This window comes from Fusarium odoratissimum (assembly GCF_000260195.1).
Source record: "Fusarium odoratissimum NRRL 54006 unplaced genomic scaffold supercont1.38, whole genome shotgun sequence".
Taxonomy (NCBI): Eukaryota; Fungi; Ascomycota; class Sordariomycetes; order Hypocreales; family Nectriaceae; genus Fusarium; species Fusarium odoratissimum.
In genome coordinates this window covers 80,871-106,404 of record NW_022158721.1, presented here as the reverse complement: position 1 = coordinate 106,404, position 25,534 = coordinate 80,871, and the positions used below count along the sequence as shown (strand labels likewise).

The 25,534-nt window shown below is 48.4% G+C and overlaps 11 protein-coding genes and 1 non-coding gene across 13 annotated transcripts; 3 read left to right on the top strand and 9 right to left on the bottom strand.

Moving 5' to 3' along the window:
* Nucleotides 1-113: 113 nt before the first annotated feature.
* FOIG_14062 (uncharacterized protein) lies at nucleotides 114-2,583 on the bottom strand. Its single transcript, XM_031215257.1, has one exon. It carries the CDS (start codon nucleotides 2,531-2,533, stop codon nucleotides 143-145), a length of 2,391 nt encoding a protein of 796 aa, XP_031054975.1. The 5' UTR covers nucleotides 2,534-2,583; the 3' UTR covers nucleotides 114-142.
* A 152-nt stretch (nucleotides 2,584-2,735) lies between these two features.
* FOIG_14061 (uncharacterized protein) lies at nucleotides 2,736-4,066 on the bottom strand. Its single transcript, XM_031215256.1, has 5 exons — nucleotides 3,802-4,066; nucleotides 3,578-3,731; nucleotides 3,417-3,527; nucleotides 3,175-3,366; nucleotides 2,736-3,115 (listed from the first exon to the last, which is right to left on the bottom strand). The coding sequence occupies exons 1-5, from the start codon at nucleotides 3,867-3,869 to the stop codon at nucleotides 3,032-3,034; spliced, it is 609 nt and encodes a 202-aa protein (XP_031054974.1). The 5' UTR covers nucleotides 3,870-4,066; the 3' UTR covers nucleotides 2,736-3,031.
* Nucleotides 4,067-4,373: 307 nt separating this feature from the next.
* Nucleotides 4,374-5,655, bottom strand: FOIG_14060 (uncharacterized protein; the record flags this gene model as incomplete). Its single annotated transcript, XM_031215255.1, has 4 exons — nucleotides 5,480-5,655; nucleotides 5,270-5,432; nucleotides 4,689-5,220; nucleotides 4,374-4,633 (listed from the first exon to the last, which is right to left on the bottom strand). The coding sequence occupies exons 1-4, from the start codon at nucleotides 5,575-5,577 to the stop codon at nucleotides 4,374-4,376; spliced, it is 1,053 nt and encodes a 350-aa protein (XP_031054973.1). The 5' UTR covers nucleotides 5,578-5,655.
* A 461-nt stretch (nucleotides 5,656-6,116) lies between these two features.
* FOIG_14059 (uncharacterized protein) lies at nucleotides 6,117-7,378 on the bottom strand (the record flags this gene model as incomplete). The annotated part of the gene is made up of 2 exons (XM_031215254.1): nucleotides 6,117-7,115; nucleotides 7,175-7,378. The coding sequence occupies 2 exons, from the start codon at nucleotides 7,376-7,378 to the stop codon at nucleotides 6,117-6,119; spliced, it is 1,203 nt and encodes a 400-aa protein (XP_031054972.1).
* Nucleotides 7,379-8,687: 1,309 nt separating this feature from the next.
* Nucleotides 8,688-11,380, bottom strand: FOIG_14058 (uncharacterized protein). Of its 2 annotated transcripts, XM_031215252.1 has the most exons (4): nucleotides 10,568-11,380; nucleotides 10,310-10,517; nucleotides 10,049-10,258; nucleotides 8,688-9,989 (listed from the first exon to the last, which is right to left on the bottom strand). In XM_031215252.1, exons 1-4 carry the CDS (start codon nucleotides 10,938-10,940, stop codon nucleotides 8,927-8,929), a joined length of 1,854 nt encoding a protein of 617 aa, XP_031054970.1. In that variant the 5' UTR covers nucleotides 10,941-11,380; the 3' UTR covers nucleotides 8,688-8,926. The 2 variants fall into 2 exon arrangements, with proteins under 2 accessions (XP_031054970.1, XP_031054971.1); XM_031215253.1 differs by having other exon boundaries at nucleotides 10,310-11,380.
* Nucleotides 11,381-12,136: 756 nt separating this feature from the next.
* On the bottom strand, nucleotides 12,137-13,008 carry FOIG_14057 (uncharacterized protein; the record flags this gene model as incomplete). The annotated part of the gene is made up of 1 exon (XM_031215251.1): nucleotides 12,137-13,008. Exon 1 carries the CDS (start codon nucleotides 12,641-12,643, stop codon nucleotides 12,137-12,139), a length of 507 nt encoding a protein of 168 aa, XP_031054969.1. The 5' UTR covers nucleotides 12,644-13,008.
* A 1,428-nt stretch (nucleotides 13,009-14,436) lies between these two features.
* On the top strand, nucleotides 14,437-15,503 carry FOIG_14056 (uncharacterized protein; the record flags this gene model as incomplete). The annotated part of the gene is made up of 3 exons (XM_031215250.1): nucleotides 14,437-14,604; nucleotides 14,653-15,006; nucleotides 15,060-15,503. The coding sequence occupies 3 exons, from the start codon at nucleotides 14,437-14,439 to the stop codon at nucleotides 15,501-15,503; spliced, it is 966 nt and encodes a 321-aa protein (XP_031054968.1).
* A 210-nt stretch (nucleotides 15,504-15,713) lies between these two features.
* Nucleotides 15,714-15,785, bottom strand: FOIG_14055. Its single transcript has one exon. It is a non-coding gene; the product is annotated as a tRNA-Gln (tRNA).
* Nucleotides 15,786-16,534: 749 nt separating this feature from the next.
* On the bottom strand, nucleotides 16,535-18,127 carry FOIG_14054 (endoglucanase). Its single transcript, XM_031215249.1, has 3 exons — nucleotides 17,603-18,127; nucleotides 17,122-17,556; nucleotides 16,535-17,071 (listed from the first exon to the last, which is right to left on the bottom strand). The coding sequence occupies exons 1-3, from the start codon at nucleotides 17,948-17,950 to the stop codon at nucleotides 16,706-16,708; spliced, it is 1,149 nt and encodes a 382-aa protein (XP_031054967.1). The 5' UTR covers nucleotides 17,951-18,127; the 3' UTR covers nucleotides 16,535-16,705.
* Nucleotides 18,128-19,098: 971 nt separating this feature from the next.
* FOIG_14053 (uncharacterized protein) lies at nucleotides 19,099-21,350 on the bottom strand. Its single transcript, XM_031215248.1, has one exon. The coding sequence runs from the start codon at nucleotides 21,306-21,308 to the stop codon at nucleotides 19,260-19,262; it is 2,049 nt and encodes a 682-aa protein (XP_031054966.1). The 5' UTR covers nucleotides 21,309-21,350; the 3' UTR covers nucleotides 19,099-19,259.
* A 192-nt stretch (nucleotides 21,351-21,542) lies between these two features.
* Nucleotides 21,543-23,191, top strand: FOIG_14052 (uncharacterized protein). The gene is made up of 2 exons (XM_031215247.1): nucleotides 21,543-21,989; nucleotides 22,041-23,191. The coding sequence occupies exons 1-2, from the start codon at nucleotides 21,737-21,739 to the stop codon at nucleotides 23,069-23,071; spliced, it is 1,284 nt and encodes a 427-aa protein (XP_031054965.1). The 5' UTR covers nucleotides 21,543-21,736; the 3' UTR covers nucleotides 23,072-23,191.
* A 298-nt stretch (nucleotides 23,192-23,489) lies between these two features.
* On the top strand, nucleotides 23,490-24,589 carry FOIG_14051 (uncharacterized protein). The gene has a single exon (XM_031215246.1). The coding sequence runs from the start codon at nucleotides 23,636-23,638 to the stop codon at nucleotides 24,401-24,403; it is 768 nt and encodes a 255-aa protein (XP_031054964.1). The 5' UTR covers nucleotides 23,490-23,635; the 3' UTR covers nucleotides 24,404-24,589.
* Nucleotides 24,590-25,534: the final 945 nt, after the last annotated feature.

Genomic DNA, 25,534 nt, shown 5'->3' with positions numbered 1-25,534 from the left:
AGGGTTGTTGGCGTGATGAGTCGAACTGACGTTGCCCGTTTTGGACATTTGTGGCGATGTTCATCGGGCTTTCGGTCCCGGGCCTCCGTGGGTCCGGTCGGTTACGAACACCTCATGCATTCTGCTATATCTAGACGATAAGCTATTCAAGAATCACCATTCTCCAATTAATATCCAACTTGGCCCACTCCTCCTCCTTCATAACACCAAAACCAATCCGACCCCAAACACCTGAACCCGGCACCTTCTCCTCAACAGCCATGACGTTCAACTTCACCACCTCATCATCACCCTCATAAAAGCCATAGTACCTCGATATGACAATGAGGCTAATGGTATGACTTGTCGCAACGGGCTTTCTTCTCAAGAAGTTCATCACCTTGCTCTCACCTGGCTCGCTGTCTTCGTTCAAGGCTTCTTCAAAACGATAGTAAGATATCTTCATGAATGGCGATGACAGCTTTAAGTCAAGCTTGACTAGTCCCTCGGATGTCTCCATGTGGATGCCGTCTCGGTTGGTGATTTGAATTGATATGTTGGCGTGGCTTGTCCAGAACACTATCCGTCCTGTGTCATAAGGCGAAGGTTGATGAGATTGATCGACCGACAGTGACTCCAACTCAGAAGCCAGTGAGACATCATCCATCTTTATCAGTCCAGTTACTTTCGTATCGCCGACCCAATCGTGGCTAGACTTCTCAGTAGCTGTAGGCATGACGTCTTCTTCCTTTCCGTAATCATTCACTCTCCTCATTGAAGTGCCTTTGATCAAAGACACGCTCCCATCACTCATCAACGAGTAAAACGCCAGGAGCGACTTCATATCTCCGACTCCCCTCTTACTGTAGTCCTCCCCGATGCGAAGACTCGAACTTCCCCCGATAAATCCAGTCCATCCAAGCCAAGACCAGCTAGGATAAGGAATGCTGCGTGTCGATCCGCCAGAAACATAAGTATACGTCTCATCTCGTCGATTTTGTCCATATTTCCATGTCAAGGCTTGATCAAAAGTGCTCGCGTTCAAACCCCAGTGTATCTTCTCGTTGTTCAAATGCTCAAACCGACGAATGATTCCAAGAAAGGCGGGGAGGACATCAGAAGGGTAAGTGAACCTCCGCTCAGAGAATTGCGTTATGTACGTATCAAAGCTTTCCAGAGAGAATTTGGCTTCGTTATCGTCCCATTCATCGTAGCATCCGAATGAATATGATCTAGCGAAGGTTGTTGATCCAGGGATGTCGAGAAGTGACTCTTCCTCCCATGTCGTGCCATCACAACACCAGTAAACTTGCTTGTTGGTGAAGATGAGTGAGCGTCTAGACAAAAGACGCTCTTGGAACGTCCAGCCTCTGGTGTTCCATGACGAGAATTGGAGAGTATCTTCTTCGGATAGAGTGACGAGGGGCATGACATGCAGCCCGCTTGCTGAGATTTTGACTTGTCGTTGAAAGACATCTCGTGGATTACTGGGGAGCCCTGCAAGTCCAGAAGTCGAGTCTTCACCGCAGGCAGCCAATATCGTGAAGAGTGCCTTGGAGTAGATCAGATCCATCCGTGCGGTCTGATGACCAAGATCTGCAGGGTCATCTTGCACGATACACAAGGCATCAACCCAGAGGAACCTCTCACCGACCTGCTCCGTAACATACATTGCATCTTTAATGGTTTGAGGCACGTAGATCTCTCCGAGACTATTCGGCTGCTGAAGTCGTGACAGGTTCTCTCGAGTCAAACGTCTTTCAAAGCGTGATTTCCTCGCCTTCTCGCTAGATCCCCAAACATAGCTGAGAGCAACGTAGCGCATGGTCGGGAGAAGGTCAACGATCCGACGTTCCTTGACATCGATCACTCGGCATCTCTCCGGCCATTCGGTGTCGCTATCGCTTAGCCACTTCGGCTTTTGACACTCCTCCCCATGCTGGTCTTCGCATTGCTTGATCCAGCGCTGAGGGATTGAGAGATCTAGCAGAGACCCGATCATTCGACCTGTACCGTCCAGTGGAATGTCATTGCTTGTACTTAGGCTCTCTTTTGATGGCCAAACAGCTTGCAAAGTGATCGAGTTGGCGAGTATAGCCATCCAGGGACGTGGTTCTAGCCTGAGCAGAACACGATTCACGCCTCCAGTCTCCGGATCAAGACCATCCTCTGAATCCGGCAAAATTCTGTCCGAGGAGAAATTTCGCGATTCAAGGAAACATTTGATAGGTTCCTTGTTGACTGTAAGTCGCAGCCCATGTGTCTTGACTTCCTCGTGGATTTCAGGCTCCTCGCCAGGGACTTCACTTCTGAAATCGGGATGATACGTCGAGCAGCCGTAGGGCGCTCGTATATACCGTTGGCGATGGGCTTCGATGATGAGCTTGCAGACATCGCATTCTATCGAGCGATCCAAGATTTCTTGTAGTGTACCCAGACAAGGATCCGGAGGCGGTCTGAGGCCGGGATTGAATGGGGCAGTGTCTGGAAAGAAGAGCTTGTCGAAATTGATGGCGGCGCAGGCCGAGCAAAGCTTGGGGGCATTGTCACTCATCTTGTCTTGTGCTTATTGAAAAATGCATGAAGAGCACCTTGTGTTTTGACTGTTTTACGATGCGGGGATTTGTTGCATGAAATACTTTAAGTCTTACCGTAGGGCTGAATGTCAGCAGGCAGATGAGATGGGGTTGTTCAGTGGCGCAGTCAGCGTTAGTGTAGGCTGTAGCAGATAAGGCGGTAGCTCCAAAACGCTGATTCCAGGGCTAAAACGGGATGGGGCCATATTGCTACCATTATCACAAGCGATGAACGAGAATGTAGATACAATTTGAGTTGTATTTATATCAGTAAACTTGGTCTAATTGCCCCCAAGAAGATGCATTGAGTCACAGGGACCATGGCCTCAGGGAGCAAGAAAACTTGAGACTTGAGAAGAGGATGCTAAGATAAACTCAGTAAAGAGCCCCCTAAGCTTAGGCTAGAGCTGCCTAAATATTTTCATCACTTAGGATAGGGGTTCTAAGTTTTCCTGCCTCCCCTAGCATGGCTCGTCTTACTCGGATTTGATGTACTCAGCAATGTTGGGCCTAGCCTCGAAAACTTCCTTGAACTTGAGAAGGACATCAGGAATTTTAGACTAGTAGGCGGTTAGTCTTAGTCAACTATTACAAATTTGTCTAGGGAGATGTAACCTACAGGGATGGTCTTGGTTCGTGTGTCGTTGTCAATGGACTGGTAGATCGCAAAGTCGGTGTAGCTGACTTCATTACCGAGAAGATAAGGACCTTCACGGTCAGAATAGTACTTCGCAATGAGATCGTAGTACTTGGGGAGAAATTCATTCTTGTACTCGTCGGTTGCTCCTTTGAGGTTGGCAACCCATTGGGACTGCAATTACATTAGAGCTTGCACGATGAATGATGGAATTGGCGTCATACTCTCCAATCGATGTAGATGTCAGAGACAGCATCTACCAAGTACTTGTCTTCGTTCGTCTGGCCGTCATACTTGCCGAGGTCGCGAGAGAGGAAACGAAGGATTGGGATATGCTGTGAAAGGAGTTAGTCTTGTTTCACAACTCAACTGTGATTTCACCAACCTGAGTGAGAATGAGGCCTTTGTACTCAAGAGAAGGAAGGCTTCCAGTGCGGGTGATGCCCTGCTGCTTGAGCTTCTCGCTTGTCTCTGGCCAAGTATCAGGGTATTTATAACGCTTCTCCTCGAAATCAATGCCAGCATCCTTCAAGAACAGCCTATCAATTGGTTAGTCCAAGAACATTTGACCGTCCAAATGGGAGTCGATATATGCGACACAATACTCACTTGACAACTTCTCCGCGGCCAAGCTTGCCGATGGCGAGGTAGTGGTAAACGACTGAGTCTGAGGACATTGTTGCTGAAAGGGTCGAGTGTAGATCAGTTTTGATTCAAAGTCAATCAATTGCTGTTGTATTCTTGCTGCTGCTGCTGTCGATGAAGCAGATAATGACACGACGACTCCAAATCATTTATACTGAATCGTAGATCACAGCGCCCTTCTCGCGGCAGAATCTCGGCTGCAGTCAGCGTTTGGAATCAAGCAATTACGTGATCAAATAAGGCGCATCTTACTGGTGATTCCAGACTGTGCAGCAAGTATGTCAGCGGGCATAATTACCTAAGGTGTCCGAAAAGGTTCACCAAAAGAGGGGATTGCATAACGTTGATCAAGACATGCCGTTGTAAGCTCCGAAATAATTCGGAGACGTGTCCTGAATATGAGAGTACGAAGATGTTGATGACAGCATGGTCACAGTCAATTGAACAGGTAGCTAGTGCCAATGGATATTAAATTGATGGACAGCTAATGTCAAGAATGTCTAAGTCATCACAAGCCTCATATCTCATGCAATCATCTAATAAGTATCATCATACTCGTAGCAAAGCAGGCCCTTCTTGATATGCATGACATCCCTGACCTTAGCCTTGAGCTTGACAGTCTCGCCAATAAAGATGCCATGGTCAAGAGTAACATTACCAGCAACCTCATTGTTGTAATCAAAGTTTACGAGGGGCCCAGAGATGTCTTTCTCACGCTTCTTGAGATTACGAACCTGCCATGACCACCAGAAGCGATCAACGTTGGCGTGATGGACCCAGAAGAGAGGATCAGCAGCTATCAGAGTCAGTACATCAAGCATGTTAGATGATGAGAGTGAGAGGGAACTTACGACTCTGCCACTTGTCAGTCATGGTACCATACAAACCACCAACACCCCAATGTCCACCAGAGTGAGTAGTGCTCTGCGTAAGGCGATCAAAGTGTCCAAAGTCACCCTGCTGCATCCCATCCTCAACAGCAGCAGGACCACTCATGTCCCGAAAACTCAACGGCGCAAAGTCTCTTCTGATACAGTTAGGATTATACGCCGTACCATTTCCAGGCCCCAAGTTCGACTTGAGTCCCGCAAATGGACCCCTCTTGATACAGTCACCACCAGAGCGATCAGGAACATCCCAAGGAGGATTCACAGGCAGACCAGGCTCGGGGTTGGAGAAGTTTCCAGGGATCCAAGCTCCGTTTCCGCCGAAACCGTGCTTATTGTCAAAAATAGGTGAGTTGACAAACACAGAGGTGTCGTTGTCGGGGCCTGCGGCGTCGAGAGTCCAGTCCCAGTAGGGAACGCCACCTTTCCAGCCACAGGTCTGAAGCTCTTGTTCATAGGAGTACATGAGTAGACGGTGGTAGGGGTAGAATACGCCCTGTTGGAGTTAGAAGATGAAACGTGAATCGAATGATGTGTGGACGTACTGTGAAATGCACGTCATCGGCGTTGATGATGTGCGTGCCCAAGAAGTCATCCCATCGACTTCGAGCGCCAGGGATATCGACAGTAGAAGACTGGGGAGGTTTCTTCATCAGGCACTTCTGGGCTTTGATGTACTGATCTCTCTCCTTGACACTAAGAGAGCGCCTACCACCAATCAGAAAGCGATCAACCAAACAGAATCAGTTACATACCATTCCCTTCTGATGAAAGGTTTCTTGCAGCTCTTTGCCTCAGAAACAGCCACGCCTGCAAGGAGGACAGCAGTCCACAAAGACGTAATAGCAACCATGATGTAGGCCTAAAGAACACCAGAAGACAAAATGCAGGGACAGTATCAGAAGATGCACCTGGTCACTCAGAAGTGTCTGAGACGAGCGATTGACAAGAGAAAGGAATAGGAACGCTCCTTTGTATGTTTTGACTTTTTTGCCTCAGTCTGCAGGGTTCACGAAACTGGACCTCGTTACCGAACAGCACCTGCAGCGTGATATTGCAGATGCTGCTACATGCACATTGGTTGAAACGCCGGCAAAAGACTCCGTGACATTCCCTGTTAAGCGATGGATCCGGGGACTCGGAACATCAGGGATCACCCTTACCAACGAGATAAACTTGGCCCCAAGGCCGGCGGATTTCCACGACCCGCGCCGGAGAATCTAATCTGCAGGTTAAAATCCTAGTTTCGCTTGAGTTGTTCCTTGATGATCCGATTGTCTTTACTAACTCCACTATACTGTAATGGTCAATGATCATCGACAGGTCAAAAGTGCCTGAAGGTACATATGCATGTTGGTTCTGGGTAAATTGAAAGGGTTTTTATTAGTCAAATTACACTGCATGGCTTGGCGTAAGCTCCCTGTCCTCACTTCCCCTCTCCGTCCACGATCCTGTGGTCAAAGATCCCTGCGTCGTTCGCATTGTCGTGATATCTCGTTCGTCTCTTGGCTTGCCCACTTCAAAGACCTTCCCCTCCAAGGGAATAGCATCGCTGCTGCCCCCTGCAGCAAAAGGATCCTCATCTCCACCGTAGATATCCCTTCTCGAGTTTACCGCTGACTTGTTCACCAGTCGTGACTGTCGTGCACTCTGTCCAACATCGTGATACCGGTTTCCGTAGCCGGAGCGACCGGCTGATGTTCCTGATAACGTCCAGCCCATTCTGTGTAAGGCGCTTTGGACGAGGGGCTTGAGAAAGGGTGCGGATGATGCGATCATGATGAGGATTTGCTCGAGGGCTGTCCAGGTGGCGATGGAGTTTGTGAGTGCCCATGCATCTTTCGCCATGCCGAATTCTTTGACAAGGGTTGCTTTTACGATGGAAGCGACGCTTGCAAACATGCCCAGACCCATGAGTGCCCCAACAAGGATCTTCTCTCTCAGCGGTCTTTTGAGCTTCCAAAGGAACAGTGTCGGTGCCAAAGACAGCATGATGTCTGTTGCAATGTTGATGCCGGACCCAATATTGGACATGATGTGAATGCCAGTTTGCGGAAGACAGCTGGCTCCTTGTACTGTTTCCAACACTGATGTATCCCATGATGCTTCGAGAGGTCGACATTGAAGGAGGATGAAGAAGGTGTTTGCGACACCGTAGGCTATCAAGATGCCCATTATGAAGAAGCAAAAGACGCGCCACCATAGTACTGTAGGCTGTATTCGATGCATCATCATTGCGATGCTGGCTTTGATGAACATCATAGCAATGCCCCAGATGGGGATCGCAAGGAATGCGTATTTTCGTGACCAAGTCACTTGAGATTCGGTGATGAGACGTGGTGATGTATACATCTGCGGTATGAGGAATCCGAAATCGACGACAGCTGCGCACTGTAACAAATAATCGTCAGTGATAGGTCTCCCCGAAGGCATACAATTATATAACTTACAACTCCAATCGTCATGCTGTAGTCCTCCCAACTCACTCTCCAAACCGGTCTTACTCGCAACCATATCCTCGCCACAAACATAGCTAACGCAATAGCAAGAAGCGGCGAAGTTATCCCCAGATGCGCAACTGCAAGTTTGGCAGCTCGTTCCGAGATGGGGAAGAAAGGACTCCCATCGCTGGGAGGCTTTGGAGGACCTGACATACGTGAATATCACAGTGAATTAATAGTTCAAAACTTAAAAGCATCAACTAAGAAAGCAAACAGAGATCTAGTGGTGAAGGAATCGCTGCAGATATTTGTATGCACCTCATTACCAGGATCAACACTTGAGACAAGTCACAGCATCAAGTTTTCTTCACATGCACGTCTGGCACTCTACTACGTAGCTTTAACTTGCCTTGCCTGCAGAATGTTTCCATTTCACGTCCTGTGACAGTGTCACTGCCGCTTACTGCTTCTCTACATACGCCAAGCCAGCCGCGGATCGACGCGGGATTTACTGTGACGGCCTCATTGTAAATAGTGAAAGCTCCGTGAATACAGAGAAGGCTTGCAGTAGATAGTTACAGCCACTGAGGCACAGCTGCAGATACCTCCCGAGACAAAAACCAGGGGTTCCCAGCATCGTTACGCAAGCGAAGCAAATCCAGCCCCTCGGACCGAGTGGACACGATAAAGTGTCAGCACAGAACTGTATCTCGGTCCAGGATTTGTAGCCGGTCACCGGTAAATCCTCCGTAATGTGATCCGCGGAGACAAGCTGGCGTCCACTAAGAATCCATGTTTCCGTTCCTGCATCTTGGGCGATGCCTGTACAGCGTTTCAGCCAAGATTCCTTTGCGAAGCCCTGGTCGATAAGATAGGAGAGTTCAGTTGTGGCTACGGATGCTTGGAAACTTAATATCTGGGTAAATGGGTTAATAATTCGGATAATCGATCCGTGCAGCCGTATCCCCAAGGGATTTTCTTCAACGACTGGGGTGCGGCTTGGCATGGGTGAACTCGAGAGAGAACAAGAAAGGAAATGCCCTGGAAGACTTGCAGATGTTCAAAGCAACACGTCTACTTCTTCTTCAATTTCTTGGCAAAGCAATGCATCCTCTTTCGCATTGATACACTCCAGCGATTTCGACATCTCGGCTCCGCAATGTAACTGTGATACTTGAGCCCTGGTCAAATCTATTCCCATGATCTGATAAATACCACCAGGCCCCATAAACTCAAATGTCATTGAGTAACCACTGCAACGCCTCCCTTGGGGTCGTGCATATCTCGGTGCCATCCCCACTTCAAGCAGGTATCATTGAATGAAACAGAACTGTTTCATTCCTGCAAACGCCGCAGATTTGCATACATGAATTTTCATGCGCTGCGGCTAAGGTAATGAACTTTTGATCGGATCGAGATTAGGTTCATATTCGGCAGTTCATGTTACGAATTGATGGATTGGGACCCGTTGGGCAAGGCTATTTGAGCCGCAGTGGCGAATTATATATCTAGCTGTATGCCTCGTGTATATGGGTCGATTTTCATCATCTGAACTTGGTAATCACCTCGCTTGAAGGCATCGTTATTCGTTAGGCCATGACTGCAATGATTACAACTACGACATAAAAGACACAAAACGAGTGGTTCGACAGAATCAGGGTTTGGTCAATGTCATGAAATTCCTTAATTATGCCTTCTCAAAAAAGCTGATCTGGTAACTCATATCAAAGCCAGAGGAATACAAATAGAGACAACGCTTCATTAACAGAAATATCGGTAAGCCCTCTTCCACAAAGGCCAGGTAACACGTGCCTCCCTCTCCTGATCACTCATCAAATGGACACGATAATAACGTCGTCCAGTCTGGATATCAATATCATCCAAAGCCACAAAGTTCGTTCTGTACCAAAGCTTGTGTCCGAGGTACATGATCAGGACAATGGGAACAGCCATGAGATTAAGGAAAATGTTCTGCACAATGTCGTTTGTGGTCTCGTTCGTCTTGTGATCAACAGGATCGACAGCTATCCAGACTTGGCTCAACAAGACAAGGACATATCCAGCCAGAGCGAACCAGGAGCCGTATGTGCCGGGTCGTGAGCGGAATGGTAGTTGCTCGAGGGTATGTGCCGCGTGTGCCCATGCGTTGCGGAAACGGATATGAGTAAGACAGATGCTGCCCCAAGTAAAGAGAGTCGCGAGAGAGCTAATGGATAACAACCAGTTGAAGACAACATCATGAGCCTTCAGATCAGCGATGAAAGCTAAAAGTCCAATACAGCAAGAAAAGATAATAGCAGCCAAAGGTCGACCCTGTTTATCAACATAGGAGAAAATAGCCGGTGCCATGGATTGATCAGCAAGAGCAGCAAGGGTTCGCGAAGAACCAAAGACCGACGAGTTGCCAACGCTGATGACAGCAATGAGAATAACAGCGTTCATAACACTGGGCAGCACAGTGGTTCCGGCAGTTTCGATAGCGACGACAAAAGGTGAGGCCGCAGAGTTGGAGGAGCTAGCGTCCAAGATTCTCGGGTCGTCGTGAGGAACAAGAAGGCTGACGAGCATCAGGGCTACAATGTAAAAGAGGGTGATGCGCCAGAAGACCTGCTTGATGGCGCTGGGGAGGGATTTGCGAGGATTGGCTGTTTCTGCTGCTGCGAGGCCGATGAGTTCGGTGCCGGTGAAGGAGAAGCATGATGTCACGAGTACGGAACAGAAGCCTTTGAAGCCGTTGTTGAATAAGCCGGGGTCGATCCAATAGCGGCCTCCGATGTAGCCCGAGGTAGGTTCGCCTCCTATGTTGATTACAATTCCAAGAAGACTGGGTTTGTTAGTCGCTGGACTTTTTAGACTCTCAGTGAGTAGTGGGACGAGGCTTACATGAAGGCTACGATCGCAGTGACCTTGATGATGGAGAAGACGAATTCAGCTTCACCGTACGCTTTAACACCAAACAAGTTGATGATGAAAATGGCTGCTAAGAAAATGGCAACAAAAACGGATTTGGATATGTCTTCGTTCCAGTAAGTGATTGTGAATGCGCCAGCAATGATCTCAAGCGGAAGAGTGAAGAGCCATTGAAGACAGTAGCTACGCACGTTAGCGATGCTCTCATCTCATGAATAAGTGAGTGAGACTTACTTCCATCCCATAGAAAAACCCCAAGAAGGGTCCAGAAAGCGAGTCGAGAAAGCAGAGAACGAACCGGCGATGGGGAAGATGACACAAAGCTCAGCGAGCGATTGCATGGTGCAGTATTGAAGTGCGCCGATGACGATGTATGAGAGGAGAACACTTCCAGGACCACCTTGGTGAAGGGCACTGCCAGAAGTGATGAACAACCCGGTACCTATCACACGTTAGCAAGCCTCTCACAATCAAACACCGACTTTCACCTACCAATAGCACCGCCAAAAGCAATCATCTGCAAATGCCTGCCCTTCAATTCCCTCGCCAGCGCCGACGTAGCAGTCTTTGCGTTCGCCGCACGAATATCGAAATATCGATCCCCCGGAACATGAGGCTTCGGCTCAGATTGATACCCCTTATCCCAACCCTTCTTCAATTTTCTCCTGTCCGCTCTTCTGAATCCATCGAGCCAATCATTCTGCTCCTTGTCGTCTTCCTGCTTCGGCGCTGAGATGGCCCATGTCGTTGTGTTTTCATCTTTGTGCGAGGCATTGCTCATGTTTCTCATCTCGATGATCTCGACATCACGAGTGAGTGCCACTTCGACTTTGATGTCGGTGGTCTTGGGTTTATCATGTGACATTTTGAGGGGTATTATGTTATGAAAACGAGAGAAAGATCGTGGGTGAAAAAAAGGCGCCAAGCCTTAATTGATGCGGTGGAGTCAGATGCAGGTAATTATGTAAAAAACAATAACGTGGGAATTATGGTCTGGTCCGTGAGCCGCATGTCATCGCAAGTACGGATAAAAAGAAAACGAGGGAAGAAAAAAGCAAGTGATCGACACGATTTGACGGGGAGGCCACTAGATAAAAAAGATGCAGATGCATGCAAAAAGAAAAAAGCACGGGCGAAGGAATGAAAGGTACGGAGGCGAAAGGGGAACTTCGGCCACTTCGGCTGCAATGAGGAGACGGGATCCTCTTTCTGGGCAGTGACCCGATGAAACTGTGTGGCCAGCCCCTGACGGCTTTTCAACTAATCTGCTTTGGACATTCGAGTACAGAGTGGCGTGCCTCCAGGTCAAGACTTTGACATGTCGGGATTGGCTACCTTTGAGCCCAGCACTCGAGAGGCTTTTTATCGCTACAAGCTTCAAGCTCCCAGGTAAAGGCCAGAGAAGGAAGGTGATTCATGCTACCGCGTGGCAGAGGGGGGCGGGGGGTCAGGGGTTGCAAAGTCTAGACCCTGACGAGTAAGGGACCGCGATTTGAATGCTCCGTGACAGGCGTGATAAACGGGCGGATAAAAGAAGGGGTCTCTGAGCCAGTCATTCTCTGTACGTGATAGGTTTCTCACCCAGTAACATGTCGCAAATCAGCCTTATCACTCTCACCTAAGATCCCTCTCCACCCCAAAATTCCACTCATCGACCTCTTCGAACACTAACCTGCACTATCGAATAGCGCTCCGAGGTCGGCAATTAACTTTGGCGCCATCACGGTCCAGGCCAAGAACAGAAATGTCGCCTAGATCCCTTTTCTGGAATGACGCCGCCCAGAAGCCAAGAACTCTATTTACGTTGGTCTTTTATCTAAACATAACATGCAACATGATTATTTTAATCTACCCAAAACCACGTGGTTATGGATGGCAATTAAACTGCTTAGCACGCCGCACGCGCACACGACTCCTTCGTCCAATTTGATCAAGCCCGCAGCTGCTGAGGAGACGGTAACGTCGCAGATGCCAGCTACTAATTGGAGCTTGCTGGCTTGTTTCTTACTGGTCTTATGTCAGATGCGGCACAGAATTTGATTGCACGTGAAAAATAAATACTCACAAGATCAATTGCTTTTCTGGGACTTGATTGGGGAGGTTCAATTGGTACAGAGAGTATATCTGGGTGATGATCCCGCAAACGCCTGCGGCAAACCATATCCGAAACGCCCTGATCTCCAACCGTCTTGCACCTTTCCAGGGGATAAAGCCGATGCTATTGAAGATAGTCGCGTTATCAAACGTCAGGTATACCGCTATCAGTAGCTGTCGAATGACAGTGACGTATGCTAGGAAATAGTCCTGGTGCTTCCGCGTCAGTGCTCTAGCGGCGGAATTGAACTGCTGGATGAATCTGCCGGTTCGGAGAATCTTTGCCGTTAGTGCTAGTTGTTTCATCAAGAGCTGCCAGCGCTGGATTGAGGTTATCGGGGCGTTGTTTCGGCCGAGAAGCCAGGCGGTTGTGCGGGATGAGAAGATGAGGAGTTTGAGGAGGATGTCGCGCTCTAGCGTGGTGAAGCGAACGTCGCTGAAGTTTGAGGCGATTGTTGTTACATTGTTGATCATTTTGCGCTCGGTCACTACTGCGGAATGAGTGTGAAACTGTGAGGTGAGACTTTACAGAATGGTGAGGTTGAGGTGAAGCATGAGGCGGTGAAGTTGCTGGGGTTGCGATACGCCAACAGGGCCGAGTAGCACGTCACCCCTTTGGGATGCGGAGAGCGTATTCTAGCGAGTCAACTCCACGATTTTCTCGAACATGAAAAAAGATGCCTCGGCTCGATGATAAGAAGATCTGGGATTAAGCTCATTCTAGATTGACGATAGTGGGTCATGATTGGAGCTGGAAAGGCATCCATTTGTTCGGCAACATTAAGCCAGGGACTTGAAGGGCATCAACCAATTAACGGGTGCTTTTATGAACACCGATCCCCCCTATACTCATCTCGCTATATTTTGGGATACACCTCATTTCATAATATGTACTAATTTGAGCGTTGTGGAGCGTAACCATACTTCTGTACTCGAACTGTAGGGTATTTTTCGCTTTGAGCTTCATTCGTTGTCTTGACCATACCTCAAAAGACAGTCGAAGCACCTTGAACTTTGCTAGGTATGACAAAGAACAAGCAATTAGCATGCTTCCCCTTTTCTCCCGACGTATTATTGTTTGAGATGTATCTGTGCGGCTGCCCTAACAGCAACAGAGGCTATCAAACACTCATGCTTGATGCCGAAGTAGACGTCGGATCAGGCGCCCAAAGCAGCACGCCACATCCGCAGATAGGAAAACACATTCTGTTTCCGTTCATCACATCTCACATAATATCACGACTTCTATAGTCGAAACATCGCGAACTCATTGCTCTATCAAGTCTTCCCCGTATCTTCATGATAGCGAGATCGGGCTTCGGCGGATTCAGACGCATCGAGACTCTGTATCCGGCTCCACCACGAGCCGAGGCTCGCTCGCCAACCCGATAGCTTGGGTACGGCTCGGAATTACAGCGCCAAACTAAGAACATATTCCACGATTTTGGTGAAGCACCATTCGAGACATTAGCGGTCTTATTCCCGTGTTTTGCGGCAGTGGCTGAAACTTGCCAAGTCGAAAAGAGGCTTTGAAGTTGGAGCCTAAGGCATGACAAAACAAGTCAGGGATCCAGCGACTCCGCATTTAAGCTTACAGCACTGTCCACGATCGGCAAGGCAGATATGTGAGTAAGAAGAATCGTAAGTTTAATACGAATAATTGGTACGTGGATTATTTATTGTGTTCCATTATTAGACGCGTCGGGAAATAAAAGAAGTGATCGCGTCTTACCTGCATGGAAGATCATCGCGCTGATTGGTCCGCTCGGTTTTTGATACAGTCATTGTGGATGGGAGGATGATCGCTGATCCAACTTTGGGGCTGCTGAGGGGGCCATTTGAAGAGAACAACAGTCAAAATTACGATTTTGTCGCAGTAGTTAGTGACTTCTTATATTGGCACTTCAAAGACATATCTAAATGTGGTTCAACTGGCGTGGCACAGAGACATGAGAAGTCCGAGTCCGACGGAGAAGGCTGACACCCGAACATCATAGCCCACTTGGCGCATCAAAACTCCATTGATCAACAGAAATGCCACCGACCGTTTCAGATGCTACCCAATCACCGGTCTATTCCCATCCCTAACGAGATTAAACCCACAGTAAGCCGCCAAGATGGAGTCCTCATTGGCAAGTCTACCAGCTCAGCCCTACCCATCGACCGAGTTCCTTCTCATCCTCCCTTTCTTTCTCCTCTCAACTTTAATTCTAGCTTGACTTTTCTTTCCCGTGTATTTGTTTGCCCCTTTGACTCCACTCGCTACGATGCCGACCCTCGAGCCTGCGACTGATCTTGACTCTAACGTCTGGTATCAGCTCTCCGAGTTGGCTGTTGATGATAACGATGGGGACTTCAAGTCTATGCTTCAACCTACCGCGCCAGGAGGTGATTTGAGAGTCGGGGCTGCTAACAAGCAGTCATACTGGCAGTTCGTATGTAATCTTTCTCGCGAATCAAGTCAAGATACTGACGTCGCTTAGCAAAAGATAGGAAACAAGCCCGGCCGCTACCAACTCCGCTGCTCAGACACGACCGTCAAAAAACAACTGTCCGTATGCTACCGACCGGAGGTAATCAACGAGAAACTCCGCACAAGACCATGCTTGATGCCCATTGAAGACAGCGAAATGCAACAATGGGATATCTCGCTATGGGATTCTGATACATATCGGTTGACGAATGTCAAGAACGGCACGAAATGGAACTTGGACTGTATTCCTAATGGACCGGTTATCTTAAGCTCTGACCTTGAGGGGGAACAACCGCGGCAGCATTGGTTGATGAGTAGTGTTGGGCAGGTGAATAATGAGATGTACTCTACGGTATACACCGCGGTAAGTCAACAAACTGTACCCATACGCGACTGTCTTACTGATTGAATTCATAGCCGCCTAAATCAACAGGTGAAAGCACCGCTACAGCTGGCACAACAGGTTCCGACTCAACAGCTGCCACTGCTACCTCAGACTCAAGTAGCGACCCCAGCAACAACAGCAGCGAGAGCAATGACAGTGGCAGTGGCAGCAGTGGTCTCTCAACCGGCGCAGTCGCTGGTATATCCGTCGGCGTCACCCTAGGCGTCGTCGCACTCGCTCTCGCAGCATTCCTCTTCTGGCGCCGCAACAAGCGCAAGTATCAAGTCGCCGGTACTGGCTCACCAGACTCTCCCGGAAAGCCTGACAGTTCTCCAATGGCTGTGTCGCCTAACCCCGCGTACAGCTCTGTTTACTCAGCTGAGAAGAACAATGCTCCCCCCGCGGCTGAGATGATGCATGAGCAGAGACCTGTTGAGTTGTCGACTGGTCAGCATCAGAGACATGAGCTCCCATAGACGAGGGGCGGATTGGAGTCACATTCACCTGTACATATAGTAACAATGTATTCCAGCGAGGCGCATGACTTTCTGATACCAACACTATACAACACATAATCAATCACGTTTTATCTGGCTAACAGGACCAAGGGCCCTCGGCGAATGATCAAAATGCAAGGAACAAAAATAAGATCATGTTTGCGACAGCATCTGGAAAGTGCAAAAGAAAGGTCTCGGAGGGAGTCGAACCCTCGCTGGCGGAATCAGAATCCGCAGTCATAACCGTTAGACCACGAAACCATGAAAGGTATGACCTTGATTGCTGGAAGCACAAAACTCAATTGGCATCTAAGTTCGCTACCCTACACGCGCCTGTATCGGCCCCACAAAGCCAAACGGATGCTTCCACTGCCCAGGTTTGTTTGACCCTCGATTAGATTTTGAGCTGCTCGTCATGAGATATCTGGCCATTGTAGGACTTGGAGGTTAAGCCCCACAGGATATCAGAGTTCGCTATGGTATGGTGCTTATGGTCAACAATTTGGTAAAAAGCCTTGCTCTTGGAAACAATATTCGTAAGCCAACTGTGCTTGCATACTTTTCAATGTGGGATGGGTCGAGTAGTTGGATAAAGTGTCTGACGAATATCACCGAAGGTTATGTTGTCTCGCAGAAGGATTTCGTGCTTGGCCGAATTATGAACTACCCAAAGAGCACAGCTTAGTGGATAAAAAGCATCAAGAGATACAGGATGGGTTTTCACAAGAATAAAGCTGATAGAATATTACTAGAATCTGGAATTACATTTGAGCAGATCAATGTGACAGACTTTCATTAGATGCTGATCATAAATAACTTCTCAATAGCAATCCAAGCCTATTCAGTGCCCATGTTGTCGCTTTGTAAGGCTTGTTTCCCAATAAAAAGATCTGTTGTTGATGCAAAATTGGGCTGCATATTAGACAGAGTATTTCGGCTCGCCTATGGAGCTCTACCAAAGACGCAGTAAAGGGGTTAATTATATGGAAACGCCCAAGCACCGGAGGGATAAACTTTTACATATCATCAATTGCTTGAAAGTTACCAGGAACATCCATAAATGGGAAACCACATTGGCACCTTTGGAATATTTCCAAGACTCTTGTTATCTGCCCAGTCCAACTGAAGAACACACAAACACTGTTACCTCCCACTGTCTCTCATCACTCTCTGTATCTCCCTTAGATATAAGTCTTGAGAAGAGAGTTGTAGTACTGATAACCAGTACCGCTGGGAGGCTCAAAGCTGAACATGTAGTCAGCCCACCAAGGACCAGCAGCCCACCAGGTAACACCCTTCCAAACATCAGAGTTCTCCTTAAGATAGTCCAGCATGTTCTTGACAGCAGTCTTGCAGGTATCGTTAGGACCGCCGGCAAGTTCACCGATCATGCCAATCTTCTTGTTCTTCCTCAACCACTCAGTAGCAGCCTTGACGCGCTCGACTCCAATGGTGGTGGAGACACAGTTAGGTGAAGTACCGGAGCTGTCAGAGTCGAGGTACTGGTGCATTTCGTACACGATCTTGTCAAGAGGGTCGGTGAGAGCCTGGTGGTATTAGCTACGGGAGTCATTGGAGAAAGAGGGGGAGCACACACCTTCATGTTGTCGTTGACATCAGGCCAAGACCAAGCACCAGACCACTGGTTACCCTCAACGAAGATAGTCTGGGTAGCGCCAGCAGCACGAATACCGTTGATAGCAGCCTGGTTCAAGTTCAGAACAAGAGTCTGATCCATGGTGTTGTACTCATTGTTAGTGTCAAAGATGACCTTGCTGTTGCTCTTGAACTGGGTAGCAAAGTTCTTCCACCAGGTCTGGAAGTCAGAGGTTGAAGTGATGATCTTGTCAAAGTAGCGGCCGTAGTTGTGAGGGTCGAGAATGACGTTGGCACCCTTGCCGGTAATGTGGTCCACGATTGTGGTGAGGTTCTTTAGGTAAGCGGTGTCGAAGGGTCCGGTCATGGAGCTAGGGTTTGTGCGTTCCATGCGGAGTTGAACGCGGAAGGCGTTGTAGCCCTGAGAGATGAGGGTCTATATCATGTCAGTCATGTTCTCGCCATTCCAGTGTTTGACTTACATCAACGGCAGCGGGATCAGGGAAGATGAAGTGCTTTCCCCAAGTTCCAGGCAAACTGCCCTCACCAAACTCACCACCAGCCTCATTAGTACCAACCCAGAGAAACTTTCCATTTCCAGGTGTACCAGTAGGTGTGCTACCACCACCAGTAGTAGTCTTGAGGGTGGTAGTAGGTTCCTCAGCGGTACCGGGGATGCACTGGCTGTACCACTCATTGACGACGGTGCACTTGTAGCCAGAGACGCAGTTCTTTGAGCCAGTCCAGCCGTTTCCACCGCATTGGGCCCATGCTGCGTTTTGAGCGACCGAAAGGCCGGCGAAGAGGCTGAGAGCGAAGAGGGACTTCATGATGCTGGTTGATCTGAATGCACTTGTCAACTGAGGAGTTTGATGACTTGAGGGATTCGTGAATCTTTTATATCTGATTTGCTATGGGTAGGAAATTGGTTTCTAGCCAGATCGGGAGTATATCTTTCGACGATGTCGGAACCTGTTGCTCGACATCCGTCGAACCATAACTGGCGTCACTAAGATGAACAAACTGTCAATCATCCCGCAAAAAGCCAACTACCGGCCCGCGATCCGTAATAGTCTCCGGAAATTTCACCCGCCAAGCCTTGGATAGTCCATCGAACAATCATCTTGAGCATCCGGAACCATTCTCCATCCGGGAATCATCACTCAACCGATCCGTAACTGACCACGGAAGAGGTGACTCCGCGCTATGGGAATCACGGGCACATGATCAATTTTAAAAGTGCACCTATGTGGTATTTGCAAGTCTGGTAATGTAAGGAGACATGAACCGTGTTTCTGGGGTCGAATCATGGCATTGTGTGGGGATCGGAGGTTGGTCCTCCGAGGCTGTTTTGAGATTGGAGCGATGCTCGGGTCTTCGGAGACAAGGCCCACGGATCCGTCATTGAAGGAATAATTTCAATAACAGATTTCAAAAAGGTTAAGACGAGAAATCTTACCGTTGTAAATGATACTTGTTGTAAGTTCGCGATTGTTGCATTCTCGACTTCTACGGTGTCTTGGAGTGCAGGATCGTGAAATCCGCGTCAATTGTCAACTTTCACCTCGATCAAAACCAGGCATACCCAATGTGGGGTTGAAGAAGCTTGAGAATTCCTTTATTTTGCATAATTTAAGATTTGTTTGTTGCCATGGAGTAACATTCCATGTCCCCCAAGCCGGTGATGATCTCAGGACAACGGTTCTCATCCTTCAAATATGCGTTGAAAGAAGACACAAATTGAAAGAATGGTTGGATATCATTGATAGTATCACTAGGTGAGCTAGAAACAGAGCTGCTAAGACGCCGCGTTCAGATACTGTCTTATTCGTAGGCAGATATCGAGCTCCAAATGATTGCTTGTTGACGTTAGGCAGTTGAGTATTTATCACGCCAAAGGGAGACTCATGTCTCAGAGAAAAACCGACTTCCAGTCTTTCGATATGGTAAATATTATCAGAAGGGAGATAGTTCATTCCTTTTATATTTGAAATGCCTCATCTTTTCACACTTGTCACTTGGAGTGCAGTGTTGTCAGTAGCTTGAAAGCTACTGGACTGGTAGGAAGAATCTTCATCTTATAAAAAATACCCAGACCAAATACGCCATATCCTACAAAAGTTCTAGAACCCCCTCGACCTACCGCCTGAACTGTCCAAACCAAATACTATCATCCGGTCTCATCCCTTTCATAACACCCTCCCTACTACACAATCTCCTCTCTTCATCACCAACCTTCCAATCCTTCATAACCTCCGGCCTCACCAACATCTGCATCAACATTCCAGACTCAGCATGCCAAGTATTGTGACAATGAAATGCCCAAAGACCCGGATTGTCTAGTACAACACGGATAACAGCCCAAGCATACCCCTCTACTGTAAGTGTATCTCTCCTCAACGGGTTTTCCAAAAGCCCGTGTGATTTCAGATACCCTGGTAAGGCAGCTGCGCTGGGCGGATAGCCGTCGCGGCCTTGGAGGAGGACGAAGAATTTATGGCCGTGAAGATGGAAGGGATGAGCACCGTCGTCGAAGTTGTTGACGGAGATGTCTATTGTTCGAATGCCGGTTGTTTCTAAGACAAATTCCTTCTGACGTTCAAATACCTTCTCATTGATGGCGACGGGGTCCTTGACAGACGTGCTCTGTAGTCCACTGTCGAGAAACCGATGTAAGGATGGATGCGTTGCGTTAGCATGCCAAGTTGATTCATTAAAGAACCCCCTTGCCAAGCGCCAATCGCCTATCTCAAAGTTTGCGCGAAGAACGATGACTTCATCCGCTGGAGGTGGAGAAATAACTTCAACGGGTCGAAGAGCGGTGGTATTCAGATCTCGACAGATGACTTCGATTGCATCAGGCCATTCCTTGCTCGTCGGCTCTTGAGAAGATGTCTTCTCGTCCTTGCCGGTATATCGAATGATGGCTCTCGTTTCAGACTGAAGACGTTCATTCTTGTTCTTGAAGCAGTGCGTCACCATTCTAGCTCTCATCCAGAACGTAGTAGCTGTTGTAACGTTTGTCTCGAGGACAACGCTATATCGCTGTGCTGGAAGGACGTTTACCCGATGGATTGGTTCAGGATGGACGTCTGTACCATCGACTTCGGTGACGTAGAATGGATGCTCGTCGAATTGAATCTGAAACTCTGCAAAGGCGCCGACGTTGATGATGCGCAGTCTATGCCGTTTCCCAGCTTCAAGATCAATTGTCGGTATCTCAAGATCCGTGTTATTGCACGCCCAACCCTCAAAGTCCGCACAATCGCGAACATTCCGCCCATTGATGAGGCCATTATCGGGAACAGGCTCGTTGTTTTCCTGATCAGGAGCAAGATACTCCATCAAAAGCTCCGAGGTCAAATTATGGTAATGATCCTGAACCATAACAACTCTATCAGTCGCGTAGTCCATCTTCTGCAGGTCCTTTTCCTTCTTGGAGTGAACAACCATAGGTCCAAGCAATCCATCTGACGCCTGTGCGCTATGATGCGCATGATACCAATACGTTCCATGCTGACCCTTGACGTCAAATTTATAAGTAAAGTTTGAGTTTGGCGCGATGGCGCACTGAGTAATGCCAACGGTTCCATCCATATTGTTCGTGCCATTCTGAAACATGCCGTGGAAATGAATCGCAGTCGCATTAACAGCTTTGTTTTCAACATGGACAATGATAGTGTCACCTTCGTTGCATTCGACAAGAGGTCCGGGATATTGGTTGTTGATGAGGATCATTGGTCTGAAGACGCCATCGGGATTGAGAACGGCGTCGTTGATGGTCCAGAAATATTCTCTTGTTGTTGGAGAGGAGCCAAAGTTCCATGCTGGTGAGAGGGTGTATTCTTTTGTGTCGCGGAGTTGAGGTTTTGAGGGGATGGTTTCTTGGTGTTTGATTGTCTCTGGCGTTGGAGCTGGTTTGCTTGGTTGAGAGGGTTTTGGATGCGTTTCTTTGTGTGTTGAGGGTCGGGCCTGGAGGTTGAGCGTGACTGCAGCCAACAGAAGTATTGATATGAGACCAGCGACAGCGATGAATATTGTCAAGCCCTTGCTTTTTGGCCTTTTGGTCTTCCACGAAGCCTTCTCGACCGCTTGCTCTGTCTTCAAAGCAGCCTCATCACCAAGGAACCATCTCCCCTCACCCTCGCTCTCATCTTCCTTCACCCAAGGCGACTTGATCTCATCCATATTTTCTCACACTCAACGATTAAAGAAAAAGCCCACGTTGTCATGTCGTTCGTTCAAAAGAACAAATCCCAAGTCCGAGATGAACCCTCAATGCATACTCCACCCCACCTAAACAGGGATCATCTTAGCGTGACGTTGAACCCGAGGAACCGGAAGAGTCGGCACGCGAGCAGAACCCTTCTGAACCCCCAAAGACACTCACACGTGCCCTGCCTATGCAGTCCATTGGCGTTACATTCTACCGAGAGCTATTACAAAAGTTCGATATGATTTGCACCAACAACGTTGCGTTGACCGACGGTGGAGAAACGCACGGCACGATATCCGTGCAGTTTGATCTGCATTCCTATATGAAACCCAATAACGCTGCTGCCAATTGAGCGTCGATCTTTAGCTCAAGTGCAAGTTTGTGTTTGTATTCAATCGTTATGCTCTTCCAAACTGCTACCATCTTGGCCGTCGCTGGTCTGGCCCTCGGCCACTCTTATGAGCCTCCCAAGGAGCACAAGCATGAGACTGGCTGGGAGACCAGCTACACTGCCACTGGCACCGCTGAAGTCGCTGCTGCTGCTGCTACAGCCAAGACTAGCAGTCCTACTTCCAAGGTGAAGGGCAAGGCATTTGATCGCATTGCCATCATTTACTTTGAGAATGAGAACTACGAGAAGGCTTTCGGTGACCGTAAGTTTCCCCTCCCTCAATTAATCGAAGGATGAGAACTGACTGGTGTAGCCAACTTCACCTGGCTCCGCAAGAAGGGTATCACTCTAGAGAACTATTTTGGAGTGACCCATCCCTCTGAGCCAAACTACATGGCCGCCATTGCGGGAGATTACTTTGGCATGCAGAACGACGACTTCAACCGCAACCCGCGCAACGTCTCTACTGTGATTGATCTTCTCGAGCACCGCGGTATCTCCTGGGGTCTGTACCAAGAGGACATGCCCTACTCTGGCTTCGAGGGCTTCTCCTGGGTGAACCACCAGAACGGCAAGAATGACTACGTTCGCAAGCATAACCCCGCTGTTCTCCACGACAGCATCGCTACCTCTGAGCAGCGCCTTTCTCAGATCAAGAACCTCTCGCTCGTTGATACTGAGAAGTCTGTCTTCCACAAGGATCTCAAGGAGAACAAGCTTCCTCAGTGGATGTTTATCACTCCTAACATGACCTCTGATGGACACGACACTTCGGTCACCGTTGCTGGTCAGTGGGCTCGTACTTTCCTCGAACCTCTTCTCAAGGACAAGCATTTCATGCAAAACACTCTTGTTCTTGTTACATGGGATGAGAACGAGACCTACGCTCGTCAAAACCACATTCTCGGCATCCTTCTCGGCGACGCAGTCCCCAAGCATCTCGTTGGAACCAGCGACAACAGCTTCTACAACCACTACTCCGAGATCGCCACCGTCTCCGCAAACTGGGGTCTCGACACCCTCGGACGCTGGGATGTCGGCGCCAACGTCTTCAAGCTCGTTGCGCAGAAGACAGGCGACAAGATCCGAAAGTGGAAGTCTCACAAGCTTGACAGCTACTTCTGGAACGCCTCGTATGCTGGTCCTTTCAACACTAACGGTGGAAACAAGGAGTATGTTGCGCCCAACTTGGATCTTGAGCATAGTTTCTCTGGACGCAAGATCTTTGAGCCTATTCGCAAGGAGTGGAAGAAGAGCAAGAACCCTACTTACTACAAGGATACTATTGAGGTTAATGATGGACTTAACCCTCCTAAGGGTTATGAGCCTGCCAAGTCTACCTAGATTACTGTATAGAAACTCGGTGTAATCAGGACAATGGAAAGAGCATCAATTCTATGATATCAGTCTCGATAGAATAAATAGCCAATTACACTCAAACTTCACCTCTGAGATCCTCAATAACGACTCTTCAATAATGTTTCAGTAAATTCGTGGTACTAATTGCCAAGCACATGCCAGATCGCCAAGTCAACGGGCCGAACGATCCATCCATTAGCCTTTTTTGCTTCAGGGATCTTGTGCACTAGGACACCATCTCCCAGGGGCAGACGAATCAAATAGCGCACTTTTGTCAGCGGTCGTTAGCGCGTGGCTGACCTGTAAGATTGCGGCGTTTTACCATGTGCGGTGTAGATCACTTCGCTTGCGGAACTGTTTTGTGCTGCGGTCGGCAATATCATGCCGTGAGCTATCCTGTCTTGTCACCGATGAGATGCATCATGGGATGAATTGGGAAGGCACGTGGAGGGATGTGAAGGACTTATGATTCTGCCCTTTTGAGACTTTCTTCCTTCTTACACCTTCGTCTGTGAACCTGAGGTTTGGAGATTGGCGACATTGTCCAACATGAAGTCATCGCAAAGCCCAGCATTCAAACGTTTTCTATCCGACTTTACGCTCGGTTTCTCAGATGGACTTACAGTACCATTTGCCCTCACGGCTGGGCTCAGTTCTCTCGGAAAGACAGATACCGTCATCACGGGCGGATTAGCAGAGTTGTGCGCCGGCAGCATCAGCATGGGAATCGGAGGATATCTCGCGGCACGAGACGAATGCGCACCTTGCCAACCTAAGTCCAAAGATTTGGAGGAATCGAGGGAGAGTTATGAGAGGAATAGCGAAAGCGACTACATGGTTGAACAGTCCGAGAAAATGCAGATGCAAGCGGAGGAGTTGGTGCGACAACACCTCAAGCCTTTGGATCTACCGAGTTCAACAGTCACCACAATCCTCAACACAATTCAACAAGAACCATCAGATCTACAACGCGTGGTATCACGCCTAAACTCGTTAAAAGATGATCTTTCGCCCTCACAACCAACCCCTCAGTCACCAATCATATCTGGTCTCTCGATATCGCTAGGCTACACCATCGGCGGCATCATTCCCTTATTTCCGTACTTCTTTACCAGCACAGTTGGTCTCGGTCTTCAATGGAGCTCTTGTCTCTGTCTCTTGGTATTATTTGCATTTGGAGCGGGGAAGAGCTACATTCTGCAAACTGGAGATGCGTCAGTGCGTTCGTGGATGATTGAAGGGCTTCAAATGTTAGTCCTGGGTGCTTTAGCTGCAATAGCAGCCGTGGCGTGTGTCACTTGGGTTGGAGCAAGTTAATGGATGCTTATTTTGAGAGTTCAGGCAGAAAAATTCAAGCAGACATGGGCGAATAAGGGGCTGGGCATTTGAGTTTAACCTCCGAATCGTCATCGTTAAAATGCTACGAGGGACAAGTTTATTATACACCGTGAAAGACTAGTGGCCAATAATAATCAAATCAGTTATGTTCCATTTCAAATGCAAGCTTTGATATATCGTGACTCCTAAATCCACTTATGCTTCTTGGAGTAACGACTCGACGAGATCCCGGATCTCCTCTAGGGGTATGATACCATCCACAACGCCATGTAAACGAAAATAAATATGACAATCCATCCTATTCCTCTGTATTCTGACATAAAATTGAGACTCCTCCATACATAGTAAGGTATGCTTGTGGAGCGATCATAGCGTGAATCTTGATATCAGCGTGTGCTTTTCGTCAGCTTTGAATTGAACTTGACGGCTTTTTGTTCTGCTTCATCCCTGAATTTCTCCATGAACCCATTCATATAGACACTTGTGACTCTGGCTGGGATAGCCTCCCAACCAATACGACCAGCACCACATAAGGGACCTTCTGTATCGCTGAGTCGCGTGTAGAACTGGCCAGGGATGGCACGAGTAAAACCCACCGTCGAATCTTCCGCGCAATCATAGGACTCCCATTTGACCTGGATTTGGCCCCTTTCCCAATGATCCAACTTTGCATCAGCTCTCGCCTCATGATTCATTCAAGGACGAGTAGGCTGACTTCACCCAGCGTTTTACTGCGCTTCCCAGCTGCTCCTCTGGTTGAAGCAACCAAGACAGCATGTCCGCCAGCCACAGTACCCAAGTTCTTATGTCTCCCAGTCCTCAAGTAAAGTCATAGGAGGAAGGAAATAAGCCACCAGCCGTTTGACAGGCCACAGACTCTATTATCCAGGGCCTTACAGGTCTTCATCCGCAAAGGGGTCAGTAACATGGGGTGCGGTATCAAGGAAAGCATATTGGACAGGAGAAGCTGATGCCCCCTGATTAGCAAGAGTACCAAGTGCGGCAAGACCCGTGGTGGGGGAGAACTCCGAAGACGGGCGATCAAGAAAAGCCCAAGACCTAGAAGAACTCGGGGAGCCGGAAGATTGGACACCATTGTTGGCCGCTGGG

Bases quoted from the DNA above. Each gene is read 5' to 3' on its own strand.
- FOIG_14062 (XM_031215257.1), bottom strand. From the start codon at position 2,533: ATGAGTGACAATGCCCCCAAGCTTTGCTCGGCCTGCGCCGCCATCAAT.
- FOIG_14051 (XM_031215246.1), top strand. From the start codon at position 23,636: ATGAAGTCATCGCAAAGCCCAGCATTCAAACGTTTTCTATCCGACTTT.
- FOIG_14052 (XM_031215247.1), top strand. From the start codon at position 21,737: ATGCTCTTCCAAACTGCTACCATCTTGGCCGTCGCTGGTCTGGCCCTC. The intron at 21,990-22,040 runs GTAAGTTTCCCC...TGACTGGTGTAG, and splicing joins CGAGAAGGCTTTCGGTGACC to CCAACTTCACCTGGCTCCGC.
- FOIG_14058 (XM_031215252.1), bottom strand. From the start codon at position 10,940: ATGTCACATGATAAACCCAAGACCACCGACATCAAAGTCGAAGTGGCA. The intron at 10,518-10,567 runs GTAGGTGAAAGT...AACGTGTGATAG, and splicing joins TGCTTTTGGCGGTGCTATTG to GTACCGGGTTGTTCATCACT. The intron at 9,990-10,048 runs GTAAGCCTCGTC...TAACAAACCCAG, and splicing joins ACTGCGATCGTAGCCTTCAT to TCTTCTTGGAATTGTAATCA.
- FOIG_14061 (XM_031215256.1), bottom strand. From the start codon at position 3,869: ATGTCCTCAGACTCAGTCGTTTACCACTACCTCGCCATCGGCAAGCTT. The intron at 3,528-3,577 runs GTTGGTGAAATC...CTCCTTTCACAG, and splicing joins AAGGCCTCATTCTCACTCAG to CATATCCCAATCCTTCGTTT. The intron at 3,116-3,174 runs GTAGGTTACATC...ACCGCCTACTAG, and splicing joins CACGAACCAAGACCATCCCT to TCTAAAATTCCTGATGTCCT.
- FOIG_14053 (XM_031215248.1), bottom strand. From the start codon at position 21,308: ATGGATGAGATCAAGTCGCCTTGGGTGAAGGAAGATGAGAGCGAGGGT.
- FOIG_14054 (XM_031215249.1), bottom strand. From the start codon at position 17,950: ATGAAGTCCCTCTTCGCTCTCAGCCTCTTCGCCGGCCTTTCGGTCGCT. The intron at 17,557-17,602 runs GTAAGTCAAACA...GACATGATATAG, and splicing joins CTGATCCCGCTGCCGTTGAT to ACCCTCATCTCTCAGGGCTA. The intron at 17,072-17,121 runs GTGTGTGCTCCC...TAATACCACCAG, and splicing joins ATGTCAACGACAACATGAAG to GCTCTCACCGACCCTCTTGA.